At 36.2% G+C, this 19,925-nt stretch overlaps 1 protein-coding gene and 1 long non-coding RNA gene across 3 annotated transcripts in view; one reads left to right on the forward strand and one right to left on the reverse strand.

The window, feature by feature from the left end:
• Positions 1-19,925, forward strand: part of LOC107716999 (ceramide kinase-like protein) — a 60,553-nt gene that overhangs the window by 38,131 nt on the left and 2,497 nt on the right. For both annotated transcript variants that reach the window (XM_016523641.1, XM_016523640.1), the window contains exons 5-11: positions 2,632-2,774; positions 9,741-9,815; positions 13,933-14,110; positions 14,346-14,402; positions 14,667-14,698; positions 15,312-15,420; positions 18,001-18,097. In XM_016523641.1, coding sequence (XP_016379127.1) covers positions 2,632-2,774; positions 9,741-9,815; positions 13,933-14,110; positions 14,346-14,402; positions 14,667-14,698; positions 15,312-15,420; positions 18,001-18,097 — 691 coding nt within the window. The remainder of the gene's footprint in view (positions 1-2,631; positions 2,775-9,740; positions 9,816-13,932; positions 14,111-14,345; positions 14,403-14,666; positions 14,699-15,311; positions 15,421-18,000; positions 18,098-19,925) is intronic.
• On the reverse strand, positions 4,043-7,900 carry LOC107717000 (uncharacterized). Its single transcript, XR_001637274.1, has 3 exons — positions 7,815-7,900; positions 7,468-7,722; positions 4,043-4,812 (listed from the first exon to the last, which is right to left on the reverse strand). It is a non-coding gene; the product is annotated as an uncharacterized LOC107717000 (long non-coding RNA).

Below are 19,925 nucleotides of genomic sequence, written 5' to 3' on the forward strand. Positions count from 1 at the left end.
AAAATGGAAGCCGTATGCTTTACTTTCAGGCATTTTTATATTGAAAATTCTATTTTTACTTGCCTAATATAAGCTATAATAGCTCTCAGACAAAGAAAAAAAAAAGTACAAAACTGGGGCAGTACACTTTCAAAAGTTACTAATATGTACCATTGGGGAGTAAATAAAGTACCCCAATTTACCTTCCATTGCATTGATGGCTTTGCACCTTTTTCTGATTTACCTGATTGTTATTGCAATGTCACAAATCACAAACACATGACAAACCCTGATGTCATATGTTCGACAGAAAATTGCCTGTTTTTTTTTTTTTTAAGCAGAAAATGTTGGGAATTGTGGGCTGAAAGAAAACAGTCACATTCTGTACGTCTGATCACCGTGACAATCTGTAAAACTATGATACCCATCATGCTTGCTCATACTACAACAACTCTTACAATGCTTGTGCACCTTATTTATACCCTTACTTTTCCCAACATGGAGAAGAGAGAGACGTTTTCAGTTGTATTTATCAGTAACTAAGTTGTATAAAATATAAATAAAACATGCATTACTTATTAAAAATATGCATTAAGTGAGATATTATGGTGCAAATTAACTTTGCTATTTGAAAAAAAAGGGGAAAAAAGAAAACTCCATAATGTGCATTACTTGTATCTAGGGCTGTCATTCATACATACATACATAAATCAATCATGCATTTGATCAAAATGAATCATACCCTCTTAAGTAAATAGCATAAGGAACTGCATAAGAGTTTTAGGTCACACTTTATTTTAAGGTCCAATTCTCGCCATTAACAAACCATTAACTATGACTTTTGCCTCAATAAACACCTAATTTGCTGCGTATTAATAGTTAGTAAGGTAGTTGTTAAGCTTAGGTATTGGGATTAGGGATATGTAGAATATTGGGATATAGTAGAATATGATCATGCAGAATACGTGCTTTATATGTCCTAATAAACAGCCAATATGTTAGGCATGGTAATAAGTGACTAGTTAATAGTCAGAATTGGTCTCTATAGAGAAATTCAAGTTCCACTAACATGTTTTTTCAAGTCAAAGGAGCAAGTCTAAACATTTTCAAAGTTATTAAGAACTAGTTTTAATCAGTCACAGCATCTTAAAATGTGACACTCATAGCGTGAGACAAGATGAAACAACCAAAAACGCATCTGTACATAGTCAAACCATTTAAAGAAATGTCAGACTCAATGTGAAGTCGATCTTGGGCAAACTCCAAAAAAATGAATTACTGTGAACTAGTGATGAGCTTACATACACTCTCAGAAAAAAAGGTACAAAAGCTGTCACTGGGGCGGTACCTTTTCAAAAGGCACACCTTTGTACCTAAACAGTCCATATTGGTACCTTAAAGGTACATACAAGTACCTAAAGTGTACATATTAGTACCTAAAAGGTACAAAAGTGTACCTTTTGAAAAGGTACCGCCCCAGTGACAGCTTTTGTACCTTTTTTTCTGAGAGTGACTTATAACGAAATAAAACGTTATTTTGATATATAAAGCCTCTTTTTGTAATTATTATAATTTTTTTAATGTTCTTTGAATTATATTCATTTGGGGGCTTAATTGTCTTAAGTAATGATATGCTATTAATTTTAATTTAATTAATCAGCAATTCGTGTAATTGATCTGATTAACATTCTTAATCGGTTGACTGCCCTACATGCAACATGTTAACTTCAACAGTGAACCTTGGTTAATGTGGAATGGAACTTGTTCATCTCGACCCCATCCGTCATTCCCATAAAGCTCTGCATTGTCTGTGCACGTCGTGTGTTTGGTGAGGCCTCTAGGTTGAAGCTTTAACCTCTACAGATGAAGATAAGGCACAGTCTCTGACACCTGCCAAAAGGATCACAGTTAGTCCCTTCCACTCCTCCATAAAATAACCCAAAGGTGAATAGGTGAGCTTTGATGTATCGCTTAATATTTACTAACCCGATTTGGTAGATTCGCAGCGTCCTTCGAGACTTAACATATATGGCGGATCAAAACATTGCAATCAGATTTATCCCAAACACCTGCGACTGCAAGGTCACAGAACTCATTTTGTGAGTGGCATGGCTACTTGCTTATTAGTGCTGGCCGTGTCTGCTAAACAAATCTATTTGTGAGATTGTATAGTATTGCTAAAGGGCATTTCTGAATTAAATGTAATCAGCTTTACTAGGCTGTGTTCATTTATTAGTAATGTGCTTAAAGCAGATTAGTGGGCTCAGCCGTTTTTAATGATTTATTTTGCTGCTGAGATCTGACAGATTTTCTGCTATTCTTGAAAAAAAAAGGACATTTCCCAATTAAAATACATGCCTTCCATGGTTTAATCTATTGTTCAATACGACGTAATGGGAATTATGGTTTCCATTAATTGAAATGGATTCCTCTAATAAAGACTTGCTAGGAATTTTTAATCATATTTAAGGAATAACTGTGCCATTTTCGCCATGTGTAATCTGTATATTCAATCAAATACACGTCCATATGGATTTACATTTATCCACATATGAGTGAACAACAGCCTAATTGTTACATGTGTGTTAGCCAGCCCTTGGCCATGAGTTTGGGTCACGTGACTCACCGCCCATCCGTTTGCTTTCTCTCTAGTGTGGTATGTGTTGGGGGAGATGGCTCTGTAGCTGAGGTGGCCCACGGGTTGCTTCTCCGGGCCCAGATGGACGCTGGGAGGGACACAGATTCTATCTTCACGCCTGTCCAAGCAGCACTTCCTCTCGGCATAATACCAGCAGGTGAGGATCAGGGGTGGTGTATCTCTTTCTCCTGCAGCTGTCCCCAGTACAGCCCAAAACGTCCAGCTCTTCTCAGGAGAGCGCATGCGAATCAGCGCTCGGTCCTCGCTGAGTCAACATGAATTCAAAATTGACCCAATTTGCTTTTATTACACACGTTTCTGATCTTACTGTGCATGATTCATCATATGTAAACACGTTACATATACAGTACATGTTATTCTGAACGTAAGAAAAAAAGTGTTAGTTTTGCATATTTATAGCAATATATCTCTGGCTTTTTCCAGATGATGTCACAAAACCAAATCTTTAACCCCTCCCCCTCAAACCACCTGGCTCCATTCTAGTATGTAACACCCACTTTCCAAAACACAAATTGCCAATTGTTATTCTTGTTGAATATCATGTTTCAGAAGTACATTAGAGTATGGAAGTAAATACCAATTTTACTTGCATAATCAGTAAAAAGTATTTTTTATATAAATTAAGTTTAATATTAAAAACATAATAAAAAAATAATAATCATAATATAAATTATATATAATAGTTTCTGGTACAGTTGTCTGTGTGCGTGTATATGTATGTATACACACACATACACACGCACGCACGCACGCGCACACACACCAATTATACTTGAATAATCTGTATATTACATATTTCTAATAACACATGTCATTTTCACCAAATAAATGAATACACAAATGTAAAAAATTAAATACAATAATAATAATAATTATTATAATTATTATTATTATTATATATAAACACATTAATTATATCTTATGTTTTATATTATACAGTATTATTAATCTGAAGCCAACTTTACCTGAATAATGTGTACATTACATATTTTTAATGACAAATATTTCATTTTTACCAAATAAATAAATACATAAATGTAAAAAATAACTAAATAATAATAATAATAATAGTTTCTTGTCTTATTGTATACTTAGATTAATCAATTATAAATTTTGTAACATTATATTATATTATATTATCAGATCAAAACTAATTGTACTTGAATAATCTGTAAAATTTATTATTTTATTATTAAACTTAAAAAATATATATATTAATGAGAACACTAGCATACATGTTTACATCCTCAAAAAAGACTAAAAGCCACAAACAATTGTGAGGTACTTAAATACCTTCATGATGTATTTAAATGAAGAAACTGAAATAAAACCTATAATTGATAATCACAGCATGTCAAAATATGAGTAAAACATGATAATGTATAGCAACAGCCTTGTGGGTAAACCATGCGACTTTTTATGCTTCATTCCGGCACTGAAACAATCAGAGGCGTGCTGCCAATTAAAAGTCGAACCCTGTAGTAATTTCGGTCTCTAGTTTCTGTGCTGTCAGAATGATTTAGTTTGATTGTGTTCTGAAACTCCTCTAGCGAAAACAAACAGGCAGCTCATAACAGCAGCAAGCGAGTGTATCATTATCAAATTAATTTAATCACAGTCAGGCCTCTGAATGGCCCACTCGAACACTGAGTTAATTGCCTTCAAGAGTGTCTGAAATGAAGCATCCTCCATTTGACTCTCCTTTGCTGCCTTTGAAACGGACTCCACTGGCCTTGGATCAGCGGCCCTATTGTGCACACTCACACAGGACTGACTAAGCTCAGATATTTTCTCTTTTTTTGCGGGAGTGTGGCACAAACCAACCCCAAAGAGCTGCCAAACTGGGCTGGGAAGAGGAGGGGTGAGCAGGGTAGATGGGTACGGTAGCGGCCCCTACTTTTTCGGCCAAGAGATTGACCTTCACTTGTCATTTCAGGCGCAGCAAAATGGAGTGCTGTTGTTAGGAGCAATGGAAGCCCTCCAACTCCGCACCCGCTGCAAACTGACCGTACCGGGGTCACGCTTTCTCTTCATTAGTGCCGAATCCCACGGGAGTATTTATAAACAGTTTCCTGTCACAAATGCAGAGGTGAAAAAAACGACCCCCTGCCTCTGCCGTTTTCCTGCGCGGGTTTAGATGTGTCATTTGGTGTGACATTAGACCCAGGTCAATCCTAAGGGATAGAGGAAATGGAGTCAAATTGACTCTCTTTGTTACAGCTTTGCAAAAACACCCATGCAAACTCTTAAAAATAAAGGTTTCCAAAAGTGGGCTTTCACAGCGATGCCATAGAAGAACCATTATTGGACTTTTTCAGTAATCAGATCCTAAAAGAACCATGATTTTGTTGGTGTGAACACCATTTTAATAATCTACACTCTTAAAGACAAAAGTTCCAAAAGGTTTTTTTTTTTTTTTTTGCAGTAGAAGAACCATTTTTGGTTCCTCAAAGAACCTTCTGGTGAACAGTTCAATTTTTTGTTGTTAGTGTGAAGAACATTTCATAATCTTAAAAACCTTTTTCCACTATAAAGATCCTTTTGTATAACGAAAAGGTTCCATGGATGTTAAAGGTTCTACATGGAACCATCGATGCCAATGAAGAACCTTTATTTCAAGAATTGAACAAACCTTTTGTGCAATCGAAACGTTCAATGAATGTTAAAGGTTCTACTTGGAACTATTGATGCCAATGAAGAACTTTTATTTTTAAGAATGTAACAAACCTTTTGTGCAATGGAAAGGTTTAATGGAGGTTAAAGGTTCTTCATGGAACCATTGATGAAAAGGTACCATGGATGTTGAAGGTTCTACATGGAACCATTGATGCCAATGAAGAAACTTTATTTTTAAGAATGTAAAACTTTTGTACAATGGAAAGGTCCAATGGAGGTTAAAGGTTCTTCATGGAAGGATCTATGCCGATAAAGAACCCGAATCAACTATAGCGATTTACCGCAAGTAATTACCATGTGCACATCAATAAAATATACAAGAAATGGCCCTCCTATGGCAGCCAAGTTGATGTCTAATTATCTTAGCTGGAAAACAGACTAGCTTCTTTAACACTTTAATTTGTTATTTTTATGTCAGTATTCATAACGCAGTCAAGTTGAACAAACATTCAAGTTTTTCTTTTTTGAAAAATTAAACTAATTACAAAGAGCGTTTCAAATACCTTATTTACACAATGCAGGATAAACATGCAAAAATGCGGCGCCCTGCCCAATTAAAGGCTTTCTCACTGCACCATAGTATATACTCCAATTTATATACATATAGCATATAAATTGCAGGCTTCTAATTAATTTTCCTGCTTTTAAGGGTTTCAGGGGGACTGTTAATTTCTTTGATATTCCAGGCAAAGAACCAAAATGTTGGTGCAGTTTCCACGAGACTCTTAGACATGCTTGACTAGCGAGTCATTGCATCACATTCATCTGCCTGGATGAGGGAGACATTAACTGCCTTATGAATATTCATGCTGTCTGCTTAATTAAGTTAATTGTTCTACAGAAGTGCTCGCACTTCCAAGGACAATTTCTCTCTCTCTCTCTCTCGCTTTCTCCCCCACATCTCCCTCTTTCAAAGCCCCCTTCCTTCCTATTCGCCCCCCTACTCTAATATCTGGGCGCTACTACCATTCGTCACCGGGACTTCATGGTAACATGTTTTTCTATTATTTTAACTCAACAACTTCACCTTTTTTTATTATATAAGATTCAGCTCAATTTTTTAAGTCAGTTTAATATAAGTCAAAATTACTTATATAGCTATTGTGATTATACTTAAAAATTTGAGGCAGCAACTGAACTTAAGTTTTTAAGTAGGTGGGAATTTTTTACAGTGTACAGAAAAATATATACAGTAAAATGTGAATTCGATTAAAAATTATAAAAAATCTATTTAATTGTATTAAATTATTTTATTGTTTTTTTTCCCACTCAGTGCGCTATGTCTTTGTTATTGACATTTTCACGGCAATTAAGCACATTTTCCAAAAAAATTAGCATAATGACATTTTGCTTTCATTACCAAACATTTTTTTAAAGCTAGAATTAGGATTAATTAAATTCAGTACAATAAAACTACAATATCATCTACATAACATTTAAATAACTATTTGGGGAGAAAATGATATTAATTGTATTTAAAAAAAACTAAAATCCCCAAAAGTCTAAAATCCTCATCATGACAATACAATAAATGTCATCATTACTGCAATGAGGGGGAAAAAAAGTTTAATTTTCATTCTTACAGACACTGTAATAAAATGAACTTTTTAAAGGCAGCATGAATGAAATAAAAATGTGATTAATTTTTATGAAAACATCACGATACTCAAATAGAATTTGAATGGAATCCACTGAAGGGCCTACTGTGCCCATTATCAATTCGGAGTGTCTATTTACACTAAGTGCAAATAGCCGGCCTTGTTGGCAGAGGCTATTTACACTAAGTCCACCCACCAACGTGTGATTGGGATCAATTACTACTAAACACAAAAACATTAAATGCTCCAAAAGTTTATTAATTTAATATGGGGCAAATATCTATTCTGCAGAAAGCTCAGAGATACTCATTTTCTGAGTGTTTTATTGATTTTGGCAAAAAGTCTTGCCTTATGTTTTGCCTTTTGTTTTAATTTTAATGGGACATATAATAATAAACGTACAAAACGCTTCAGAAAAAAAAAAGTCACGACTCGTGAAACAAGTCGCATACAGGATGTACTCATCTGATTAATCTACTGAGTACTCATGTAAACAAAATGACTAAAAGTACAGCAGCTCACTGTTTTGGAAGTCAGTCAGTCAGACGCTGTTACCTTTACTGAGTCGAGGCTCAGAGCCGGGCTTTTGTGTTGAAATCATCACAACATATGGAAACTCCCAGAGAGGCCAGGAAGCATCATGGATGTGTTTGTGAGGGAGGGCTACATTACCAGTGACCTGGTAGGTGGGAAGAGGCACATGTACTTGCAGCCAAATTCAGTTGGAGTGTGAGTGTGTGTCCAGCACTGTAGGCCTGGCCGTCTCTATCGGCAGAAAGGGAGGGAACGGTTTCATCCAACACCTCCGTCCTGTTCTCATTTACAGACATTTGCTTTCATACCCTGTTGATCTGAGCAAACACACTGGCCAGATAACTGCATGAAAGGAAATGCCTACTCACCCGACAAGGACAAGCCTCTCTCTGCTGTTTGTCTCTGGTAGTAATCAGTACAAATACACACACCTGTTCTCCCTTCGCAAGCTGCCAGCAAGGTGAACCGCCTTAATTGGCACAAGGCGATATTAACTTAAATTAATGCCCTTTAACAAAGTCCTCATCCTGTAATGATTAACTTTACCTCACTCATTAGATGGGCGAAGCTGCTGCTGTTTTTAAATCAATACTGCGTCCCAACTCGCATACTAGTCTAAACAGTGTGCCAGACGAGATTTAGTGTGTCCCAAATCACAGGACATTGACAATAATATTACAAACGTGTCTGATATTTCGGAATGGGTGAATCTTAAGACCGTAAGACTTTTATCTCCTGTTCAGGTTATATTTTACCTTAAAAACAAATATGTGGCACAGTATTCAAATGATCTCGTAGCATCAGCTTGTGTCTAATGAGAAAGCTTTATCTCAAAATCACCTGTCCAGGGAACAGATTTTTTTTTAAATAGACTATTAAAATGTGCTATATTCCAAGCCATATGATAACTCTGTGTGACAAACAGACCAAAATTGGTCATTTTTCACTGATAATTGCACAAAGTCTCATATCACATTCAGTAGACTTGGAATGTAGTGCATTTTCAGAAACAACATTGTGAAATTGAAAAATCAAGTCTTGTGTACAATATTATGATTATAATCAGGGTTTGAAATTAACTTTTTCACTCACCAGCCAATTTGGCTACTAAATTTTTAAGTTACCGGCCATTCATATACCCGCATTTGGCGGGTTGGCGGGTGTTAATTTCAAACCCTGATTATAATGGATAAAATATTTTCATTTTAATATACACTGTAATACAATTCTTGACTGTTTGGACACAAAGACAGCATACATTACATTAATAAAACATCTGTCGTATTTATATACTGAATTCAGAATTGAAGGAAAAATATCTTCAAAAATAGTTGCATTTTTAGGATCATAATATAATATAATATAGTAATTAGCCTAATATTGCCCATACCTTCTTGTGCTATGACGTTTGTGGACAAGTGAACAAGTTTTTTTTTTTTTTTTTTGCAGTGTCACAACAGCATCACTACAAACTCATATGTATGAACTTTCCTAAAATACATGGTTTTAGTGCATAGTGTATCAATTTAATAGAAATAACTGAAAAATCAGCTGAAATTCATCTTTTAATATTGTTATGCTCTGAAAAGAAGAACATGCTAAACAAAGAAAACTGCAGTTAGAGAATATAAAGGCCATAGATTATTGAGGACTTTCAGTGAGCCGTGATTGGTCGAACAGAAATTGAATGGACAGGTTCCCATTCTGTCCCCTGTAGCAGGTGCTGGAGAACATTGATATGCAGAGGAGAGAGTCTACTATAATAAAGCAAAGCTAAATTTTTTCACGTTTCTGTAGCCATTCTTAATGGAATCTCATCACTCACTGAGAGTAAACAGTGTCTGTGCAGGGATACACACTATAGCAAACATCATGGGACCATATGCCACAGCATTCAGATGGTCTCATAGCATCAGCATCAGTGTGTGTCTAACGAGATAAAGCTTTATCACAAAATCACCTGTGCGGAGAACAGAATTTATCCAAATAGAAAGCTTGCTTGTTTATGAAATGCACAAGTCCATTTAAAGGAACAGTTTACCTAAAAAAAAGGAAATCCAAATCTGAATGCCGTGTCTGTGGCACACAAGAGAAAAACTGATGAATCTTAGCTCAAGTTATTTTCTTACCACGACTCAAGCTCCAAAAAAAAACACTATGCAAGTCAAAGGGGACTATCCCTTTAAGTAATATTGTCGTATGAACTACGTTTTTGGTTCTTTCAGTGTATTTCGGGGCTTAATCGCTATAAACTATTAAACAGTGTTAAAATGTGTTTAATTATCCCTCTATAGGTTCTACTGATGTGGTGGCCTGCTCCGTGCATGGAATAAGACGCGCTATGACTGCAGCCTTGCACATCATCATGGGTATGTTTTTTAATTTTGAGTTTCTTTCTCTCCTTCATGCATGAGCTTCTAGTCATTCTCTAGCCTGTACGCTAACAGTAAGGCCTCGAGGAACCATGGGACTTAATGGAGCACAAGTATACATGATAATAATATGTAAATGGGATTCGTATTTACTTTTCAATTCCACTGAGTTATGTGTGTAGGGGCAACGGTTTCATTTTCACCCATTGGAAGTCTCTCTCTCTCCCTCTTTTTGGTGTATCATAATGGTGGCGCATGCGGTGGCTCTCTGTAATCTGTTGTTTAATTAGAGTGCACAGACTATTGTTATGGGGGCCGAGAGAAGACAAACCCCCCGCATGGGCTCTGCCTCTCCAGCTTTGGAGATCATGGTTAACAGGTCCCATGGAACGAGAGACGGTCCCGGGAGAGGTGGAGATACGTCTGTCGTCAATCACCCGTTCGGTCCCGCCACAAACACTGAGTTTCTTTGACGTTGCTGTGGGCCGTCGTTGGAAGTGTTACTTCTGGCTGGCAGTGTTCTCTTTGGCTTTAGTGCTGTGTGTCCCTGTCTGTCTGTCTTTCTGTGAGGCGTTTTTAAAGTTAGCACCAATATGTCTGGGCCATTGTGTCGACTGTGCAAGCTCTCCTGGGCTTAGCTTAACAGACAAGCGGATTTGTCTTGTGTCAGGGGATTACATGCACAAGCTAAGCTCGCATCCTCCAAAAAAAGAAAAAGAACACGTACTGGCAAAAATTTTGCTTTACAGCTGAATTACGACTGGGATGAACACAATCAGAACCGCACAATAGAATTACAGAATCAGTTGTGTGCACAAGTTAATGAGTTTTTTTTTGTTGTCACTGTTTCGTTGTTCTTTGTGGATTATTGAGAAATGATTATCTGGTGATATTTTGTTTTCCAATCACAGGCTTCATATGAAGTTCCTTGTTGCGTTAAAGGAATAGTTCACCCAAAAATGAAAATCCTGTCATTATTTACTTACAGTACCCTCATGTTATTCCAGAACACTTCTTTAGAAGACAAAAGGAGCATTTTAGAGAACCTTCATATAGTTATTTTCCATACAATGACAATCAGACTTCAAAATGTACCTTCAAAACAGCATAAAAAGCAACATAAAGGTAGTCCAAATGACTCATGCACTATATTCTAAGTCTTCTAAAGCTTTGGGAGAAGAACAGGCTGAAATTTAAAGGGATGGTTCACCCAAAAATGAAAACCCTATCAATTACTCACTCTCATGTCATTACAGAATGCTGTATGCAGTTATTTTCTTCTGTAGAAGACAAAAGAAGAATTTTTAGTGAATTTTCACAGGTCTTTTCCATACAATGACAATCAGGGTTCAATATGTACAAAAACTATGTAAAAAGCCCCATAAAAGTGGTCCAAATGACACATGCACTATATATTCTGAGTCATTTGAAGTCATACTCTAGCTTTGTGTGAAGACAGATTGAAATTTAAAGGGATAGTTCACCCAAAAATGAAAATTCTGTTATTATTTACTCCAGAATGATATATGCATATTTACATCTGTAGAAGACAAAAGGAGATTTTTAGGGAATCTTCACATAGTTCTTTTTAATACAATGACAATTAATATGACTCATGAACTATATTCTAAGACTTATAAGATATCTAAAATCATATGATTGCTTTGTGTAAAGATAGCTTTTTGTAACTGTATGTTAGTATTTACCTCTGTACAAGACAAAATGAGAATTAAGGAATTTTCACTTTTTTTTTTTCATACAACAACAATTAGACTTCAAAAATGCACAAAAATACCATAAAAGTATTCCATATGACTCATGCACTATATTCTGAAGTCATATGATAGATGTGAAAAAAAATCTATCAAAAAAAAAAATTTAAAGGGACAGTTAACTCAAAAAAGCTAATATTCTGCCGTAATTCACCCTCATTTTGCTCCAAATATTTGACTATTTATTCTGTGGAACACAAATATATTAAAGAATGTCTGTGTATATTAAAACATTTCTGTGTTTATAGAGTTCTATGTTGTTTGGTCCCCATCGGCTTTCATTGTATGAACAAAAACATGTTTTTTGTGTGTTTCACGCAGGTTTGTAACAAAATGTTTGGGTGAACCCTTTAAAGGCGCAAAACTGGATTGTGTGACAAAATTAGATGACAAACCCTGAGAACTGGTGCTACCTAAAACTCTGCGGCCCATTTTTGTCCTCGCTTGGCTACAGACTCGGATGATTAACCGCAATCTGACCTCCACGTGTGCGAGAATGCGTCTCATCATTAAGTCCTAAGAATTGAGCCATATGGTATTGTAACTCATAGGCTAGCTTTTGACTAAAGGGAGGTGTGAGTTTTAAGAACGAGTGCTGAATTTCTTTTGTTCGCTGAGATTGGCACCTTCTCTGTGCACCGCGGTACGCTCGCCATCTCAGCAGGAACATCCTCGTACCGTTGTGATTAATTGCTCCATCAAAACATTGTGGCTCTCGGTACGAACCGCTGAGTTAAGTGTAGGCACTCGCTCAACAAAAGACAGCTTTTCCTAAGAAGACATTCCGACATGCAGGCATTAGGTGTCTTATGTGAAGCGAACTGAATGAAAACCACGTTTTCCCCTTTCTGTACTACACAAAATGTCTGGCTTTTGTCGCTGCGAGGTAAAAGAGAAACATCAACGGCACATAAGATACCTGACACGAATGAGAGCGTAATGCCCATTTAGGAGGGCCAATATAGGGCTTGTTCATTTCCAATTAAGCAATATTTACGCATGTGAATAAGGCCAACTGGCGGGATTTGGAAGGATCCGATGAATAATTCATGAGCGGGGAGAGCTTATGCATGGGGAGACAGAAGGAGGTCAGGAATGTGCCGGGCTACGGGGACTGGACTCAACCAATGGACCACCAGATCCACTCATTCCTGTTCACTTCGACATATGCAGTGAATTAACTCAAGAGATGTCACATTGACACTTGATAGATGACTCTATTGTTTCTAATGGACTAGAATTAAATTAGCTGATTATAGGATGCACGTTTACATCTACTTAAATATGTACATATACATACATGTGCATAAATACATGCATATACTTATTGATTGTACACTACAGTTCAAAAGTTTGGTCAAAGGTTTGTCTTTTTGCTTTTGAAAGAAATAATAGTTCTATTCAGCAAGGACACAATAAATTAATCAAAAGTGACAGAAAACGCTTCTTTTTTTTTTTCTCAAATAAATGCTGTTATTTTCTCATCAAAGTCTAACAAAAAATGTATCAGGGTTTCCACAAAAATATTAAGCAGCACAACTGTTTTCAACATCGATAATAATAAGAAATGCTTCTTCAGTGCCAAATCAGCATACAGTATTAGAATGATTTCTGAAGGATCATATGACTCTAAAGACTGTAGTAATGGATGCTGAAAATTCATCTTTGGCTCACAGAAATAAATTACATTTTAAAATATATTTAAAATACAAAACAGTTGTTTTAAATTGCAATAATATTTTACAATACTACTGTTTTTACTGTATTTTTGATGCAGCCTTGGTGAGCAGAAAAGATGTCTTTCAGAAATCTTACCTTATGTGTGTTTGCATCGGTTATCATGCTCTCAATGGCTCTGTTTCAAAGCCTCACTGTCTACTACCCACATAGGTAGCTACCTTTTAAGGCAGCATCTTAAATGACGCCTCATAAGTGACCCATTTCATTTATAAGCAAAGTAGCGCTCCTCTCATGAAGTGCACAGGACACTCGACTGAGAATATCAATGGAGCATATATTGGGGTAAAACTGTCAAATCTTGGGTAGAATGGTCAATTTGATTTAACTGTTTTATTTTTATACTTTTTGGTATGGAATCCAATGTATTTAAAATTAACACCCAATCTCTTACCATATTTTTTCATCGCAATGTTTTATGAGATGCCATACTGCTTTCGAATTTGGTCGTTTGTAACAGAACTTCTTCATCTTCATTTGTAATGGGTTGGTGTTTAGCCTTCCTGTGGCTCTAGTGTTCATTGTTCCTAGTGGCTTGTCCTTTTTTGAGGGCAGTGGCGACTTGGTACCTCAGTGTACTGACTGCATTACGTGGCTTGTTCTAGGTCATCATCAGCCCGTGGACGTGTGCAGCTTTAGCTCTATGGGTCGCCTGCTGAGGTTCGGCTTCTCTGCCATGTTTGGTTTCGGTGGGTGGACGCTCGCACTGGCAGAGAGACACCGCTGGATGCCACCCAGCCAGCGCCGCGAGTTCGCTCTCATTAAAACACTGGCAAACCTCAAGTAAGCGCTCTTTCTTTCTCAGTTGTGTTGTCAGCTGTAGCTGTCTCTCATCTGGTGGGCTCCAAGAGACTGGCTGGTGCTCTATCAAATCTGGGATTAGTGTCAGAGCAGCCTGGCACAGCACACATGGGCACTGTCTCTTAGAAATCACCCTCTTCTTATCATAACACTCCATCTAACGTGTTTGTTCTCTCTCCTCGTGTCCCTCCCCGATCGACCGACGGTGCCTGTGAAGACCTGAAGACTGCGAACTGTCCTTTATAACCAGCAGAGGAGCCGAGGATCAGACAAAGTGTGTTAAAGCGCATTTTTAAAGGTTTTCTCGCCCCTCATCCCCATCCAACTTTGAGCGTAATTATTTGAATGCTATTTTAAATAAACCACCCCCTGCTTAATTGGCCATTGGAAAGAAATCAAAATGCTGGAGATGCTGAAGGTCACCCAGCTAATGCTAATAAGGCGGGATGCCCCACACTGTGAGGAGCCCATGCGACTCCATTATTACTCAAATGCAGATAATGGTTGTGCGCTAAAAACATCTCTTTCTTTTACACAGAGCTGAGCGAAATGGAGATGGAGGAGACATTTGTGAGTACAGCTAAATTAGAAGATACTCTGAAGATATTGCACCACTAGATATCTGCTTCATTGGGCAGCAAATGCTCTTGGCTAATAAGTGCCTCCTATGAGAAACAAAGTGGGTGTTTACCGGCCGAATTAAAAGCTGAATTCTCCAATGAGCTGCATTTAAATTTTAGGATAGTTTTTTTTTGGAGACTGGAGATTTATACACAATACAAATCTGAAAATGATTTAATAAAATAGCCTGTTATGATACATACAAATGACTGTGATCGGTTCTATATGGTCCATATCTAGCAGCGCTGAGAATAGTAACATGTACCATGTGACAAAAATGCTTTTACATCTTAGTTCAGCAGTGGTCTGGATGATAATGCCTTGCAATTAAATAATAATAATATATACAGTATGCTAATTATATTATATTACATTATATCATTTTTTTATTTTTATTAAGCGCCATCATAACTGACCAGATGGCTGCTGGATCCCCGCTTCCATGCTAGCTGCCATTCTACCATTCTTTCCTATTTCTATGAAAGTTTTCACACTAAAGACATTCAAGTGCACTTAAGAGTATTATATACACATGAACAACTCTCTCTCCATTCTTTGATAGGTGAGGATGGATCCTGGCAGACCAGACAAGGCCTGTACCTGAATATCAGCATCATGGCTATTCCCTGCCTGTGCTCCATGGCCCCCAGGGGCCTGGCCCCAACCACCAGGTCAGAACTTCCTCCACACCACCTCAATCCCTTCATGGGAAAACTTTTTTGCAGTGATCATGACAATATTCTTCTAAGTTTTTTATACTCACAGAGGCTGCATTTATTTGATTTACAGTATTACAGAAAATTAAAGTATATTTTTTTGCGATTTAAAACACGTTCTCTATTTGAATATATTTTACAGTGTAATTTATTCCAGTGATGCAAAGCTGAATTTTCAGCAGTCTTCAGTGTCACATGATTCTTCAGAAATCATTCTAATACTGCTTTGATGCTCAATAAACATTTCCGATCATCCATGTTGAAAACAGTTATGCTGCTTAATTCTTTTTTCAGGATTCTTTGATGAATAGAAAGATTTTAGTAGAAATTTATTGCAAAAATATAATTCTTTGCTGTAACTTTTTATCAGTTTTTTTATCAGGACTGTTTTTCATCAGTTGTTTTGATCAGTACTGTCTTAAAACAAAAATCTTACTGACTTATATACTGGAAATTGATCTGATCACAAAATTGGCCTGTTTTTTGTTTAAAAAAAAATCCGTCACCTACACAATTAAATCTACATCTACTAATATGCCTCTGAAAGAAATGCAATGACCTGCACATATGTTTCATTAATAACTTAAAAATCCTTGTAAAAAAGGAAAACAACAGGTAGTGATGTAGTAGCCTATGGCACATTTGCATGCACAAACTCAAGCTGTTAAGAGTCCATCTCAAATCTTCCTTATTAGCAAAACAATCTGACTTATACATTAATTTGCCATAGTAAAATCATTGGGAAACTCACCACCAGTGATGTAGCACTATATCAATGCATCTGTTCTACTGAATCTACACTACAAGCGACCATTGCAACTTAAAACCAGATCAGTCCCACTATGTTCAGTGAAATTGTCTACATTGCAAGTGCCCGAAAGCTTTGTTAAATGTCAGTAGACGAAGAACAATGTAGTTTTTTTCCGTGTCGATTCTGTTTAAAACACTGTTTATGTACAGTAGTCAACATTTGAAGTGGATCAAAAAAAGTTCATCAAAGTTGTCCTTAACGGGTATTGTTTTGGTTTTAGGACAACTTTGATGAAAGGTTTTGATCCAGTTTAAATGTTGACTACTATATTTATGTTCCAATGATCGGTCTTGGTTCTTGTTCTGGAACCTCATAATGTACAAATTAAGCACTGCCCTCAATCCTTCAGACTGTACGCCTTAAAAGCAAGTAAGCTGATGTGAGTGTAGACTGTAAAGCCTTGAGACCAGGTCAGTGTGTCAGCAACACGCAAGGCCAACGGAGTCTCCTGACTGTTTTCTGGCCCGTGTCGTGGGTGTTTGGTGCGTGAAGCCGGCTAGAGTAGGCCAACGTAATCCTGAAGATTGGAATCAGTGGTTGGATCAGACTCGTAAGGTCAAAGCCACCTAACTGGACTAATCAGCACATAATTACTCTGATTAAAGGGAGTGGCCGGGTAGACTTAATGACCGAGCACCTGTCCACGAGTGCGCAACAACCCCCTCTCCTTCCTGTCTTTACAGAGCGACACAAGTTAAGCTCAGCTTCTCGTAAGCAGCATCTTTAGTGGGGGACGGAGTCAGTGCGGTCACAGATATTGCCCTGCAAGAAATCATTTCTTTATTTGATATTGTCTTGTTTTCCAGTAAAAACTCTTAACGACCTTTCAACAATATAAATTTATTTGAAGGACATTGCATAAAATATGAAGACGTGCTTACTGAAAATATATCTTGAATTAATCTGACCTCATTCGCAAATAGTTTTTTTTCTTGTTTTAAGCGGAAATCTGACAAAATTTAGTGATGCTTGTGCAGAAAACAAGAAAAAAATGGAAAAATCTAATCTGAAAAATTACATAACACATGACACTTGTTTTTATAAACAAGTCTTAATATTTTGCCGACTTTTACAACTCAAGCAAACGAGACAAAAATATTGATCGCTGTGCTAGTGTTAATAAATGTGTGAACAGAATTTCTTTGTCAAAAAACATTTTCATGAAAAAAACCTCCACATGGTTCATATTTACAAGTCATAATTTAGTTTGGACACTCAAAATTTTATAATTTTCCACTTCAAGTTCCAAAATATCTTCCATATAGCTATAGATAACAGAACCACTGCATATATATATATATATATATATACAGTATATACACACACACACATGTATGTATACATTATACATATGTATACATATATACAACACTGGTCAAACCAATTGGATTAACTACATATATAGTATAATAGATTCTATCAGGACCTGTTTATACCTTGAAGCTCCCATTTACATTTTCCTCTGACGTGTAGATATGGAACAGTACAAGTGTGAATTCCATCTATTTATAGACCTGTGGTAAAACAGAAGAGAAACTGGTTTTATTAAATCAACAATTCTCATTTCCATATGAAAAGAGTGTGGGCTTATTATAATGTTGAACTGGCTTTCTGGTCATAATGCTTGCCACAGACTCTCCATACACGACAGGCACAGAAGATTTTATTAACAAATGTACCACCTAAGCACAATAAACACAAATAACCTTTTCTGTCTACCGCAGGTTAAGCAATGGAAGTATGGCACTGATAGCTGTTGGAAACACCTCCAGGTCAGAGTTCATCAAGCACTTGAAGAGATACAGCAGCACAAACAACCAGGTGAGCTCACATGCCTACTGAGGGAACTTACTGAACTCACATCAGCCAGACACGCAGGAAATCCAGCCCACGCAAATGGAGTTAACAACCTCTCCAGCTTAAGCAGAATTAGCATACTGTCAAGTCAAATTAGTCGCTGATTGTCAGCTTCCCACAAAACACTTTTCAGGCTAATACAGATTAGCCCAGTCTCTTCTTTTTTCTTAAGCAATCCAATCTAGTGCTGTTTGTTAACCCACATTCTATAAATAATCTGTGTAGGTTGCGGCATTGAGGTACTGCTCTTGACTCTCGCGTGAGATGTCATTGTGCCGCAGAGTAAAGTGGTGCCAATTTCAGGGTTTCTGTGCTGTACTAATGGGCCTTTACTGCCCATTTTAAAAGAGCTTGTGTTGTGTGTGTTCACCTCATTTACATGTAGAAACTCAAGTTTATTTTAACTGTGGTTGAATCTCAAAAAGAGTCATGCCTCAAGAAAGTCTCATGCCTCAAGAAATGGATTCAAATGAAGTCTATTTTTAAAACTTGTTGCAAAAAAAAAAAAGAATAAAAATAAAAACAAACATTCTTATTTCAGTGCTGTGAAATTTTTTTTTTTATATATTATTTAAATGTTAAAATATGTATATGTCCTGGTAGTATTTTTTAAACAATTTAAACGTGAATTAAAATTCATTCTGTGTATCAGCATTGAGAATTAAAGTCAAAAAGGGTAAAAACTAAAATATAAAACATCATTTACTTTCAACTTAATATATTATGGTAATTGGAAAGTGGAATTAAAAGAGAAAATGTGCTTAATGCTTAAACATATGCTGTATATTATGTAGAGAAAGACAGATCAGGGGATTTTTTTCTCATGTTTTAACTATTATATATATATATATATATATATATTAGGGTTGTCAGTCGATTAAAATTTTTAATCTAATTAATTACATGATGTTTCGATTAATTAATTTAATTAATCACAAAATACATTTGACTGTGAAAATACCCACAAAAGATTATTTAAAGCTATTTTAAAGCTATAGCTACTTTTATTTAAAGCTATTCAAGTAGACATTACAAATTGTAGCTTTAGAAAGAAATATTTTATTTAATTCAGCATAAAAGTTATTACACATAAACATTAAGGCTACAACGGCATAAACTATGAACATAAAATAAGATAATTTGAGAAACATCTCAGTATTTTTTGTTCATACACTGAAAGTCATTGATAACCAAAACAACTTTGTTACCAACAAAATACCTTCTTTTATGTTCCACAAAAGAAAGGTTTGAAACGACATGAGGGTGAGTAAATGATGATAGAATTTTTTTTTTTGGGTGAACTATCCCTTTAATGTTTTTATTTTTATTATTATAATTTTTTTAATGAAATGATACTCTAAATAAGAAACTAAATCTGCCAGCAGGTGGCGATAAATGTCTTATGAGTCATTCATTCGGCTGATTCATTCAGGAATGAGGTAAATGGCTCTCTTTATGAATGGGGCTTTGAATCATTGGTTTACACAATTCGTTCGGAGACGCGCAACAGTTCTGCTGTGTCTTTAAAGGTAACATGTTCTCTGCAAAATTGAGCAAAAACAGATAATATTGTGTTTAAAATATAACACAATATTAACTTCTTATTTACTGAACTGTTGTATAAAATCACATTTAAACTCGTGATATTCGGGACAAAATCAGAACTCGTCTGATATTGCTCTCGCTGCTGGTGTGATATCGCTTATCGTATGATATATAAATATGAGACAAAAACTCATACAGGGGCATTTTGCACCAATATCTTGAATTTTAGGGCATAACTGCATTTATG

The sequence above is a fragment of the Sinocyclocheilus rhinocerous genome, unplaced genomic scaffold, assembly GCF_001515625.1.
Source record: "Sinocyclocheilus rhinocerous isolate Xijiao unplaced genomic scaffold, SAMN03320098_v1.1 scaffold1802, whole genome shotgun sequence".
In the NCBI taxonomy this organism is placed as follows: domain Eukaryota; kingdom Metazoa; phylum Chordata; class Actinopteri; order Cypriniformes; family Cyprinidae; genus Sinocyclocheilus; species Sinocyclocheilus rhinocerous.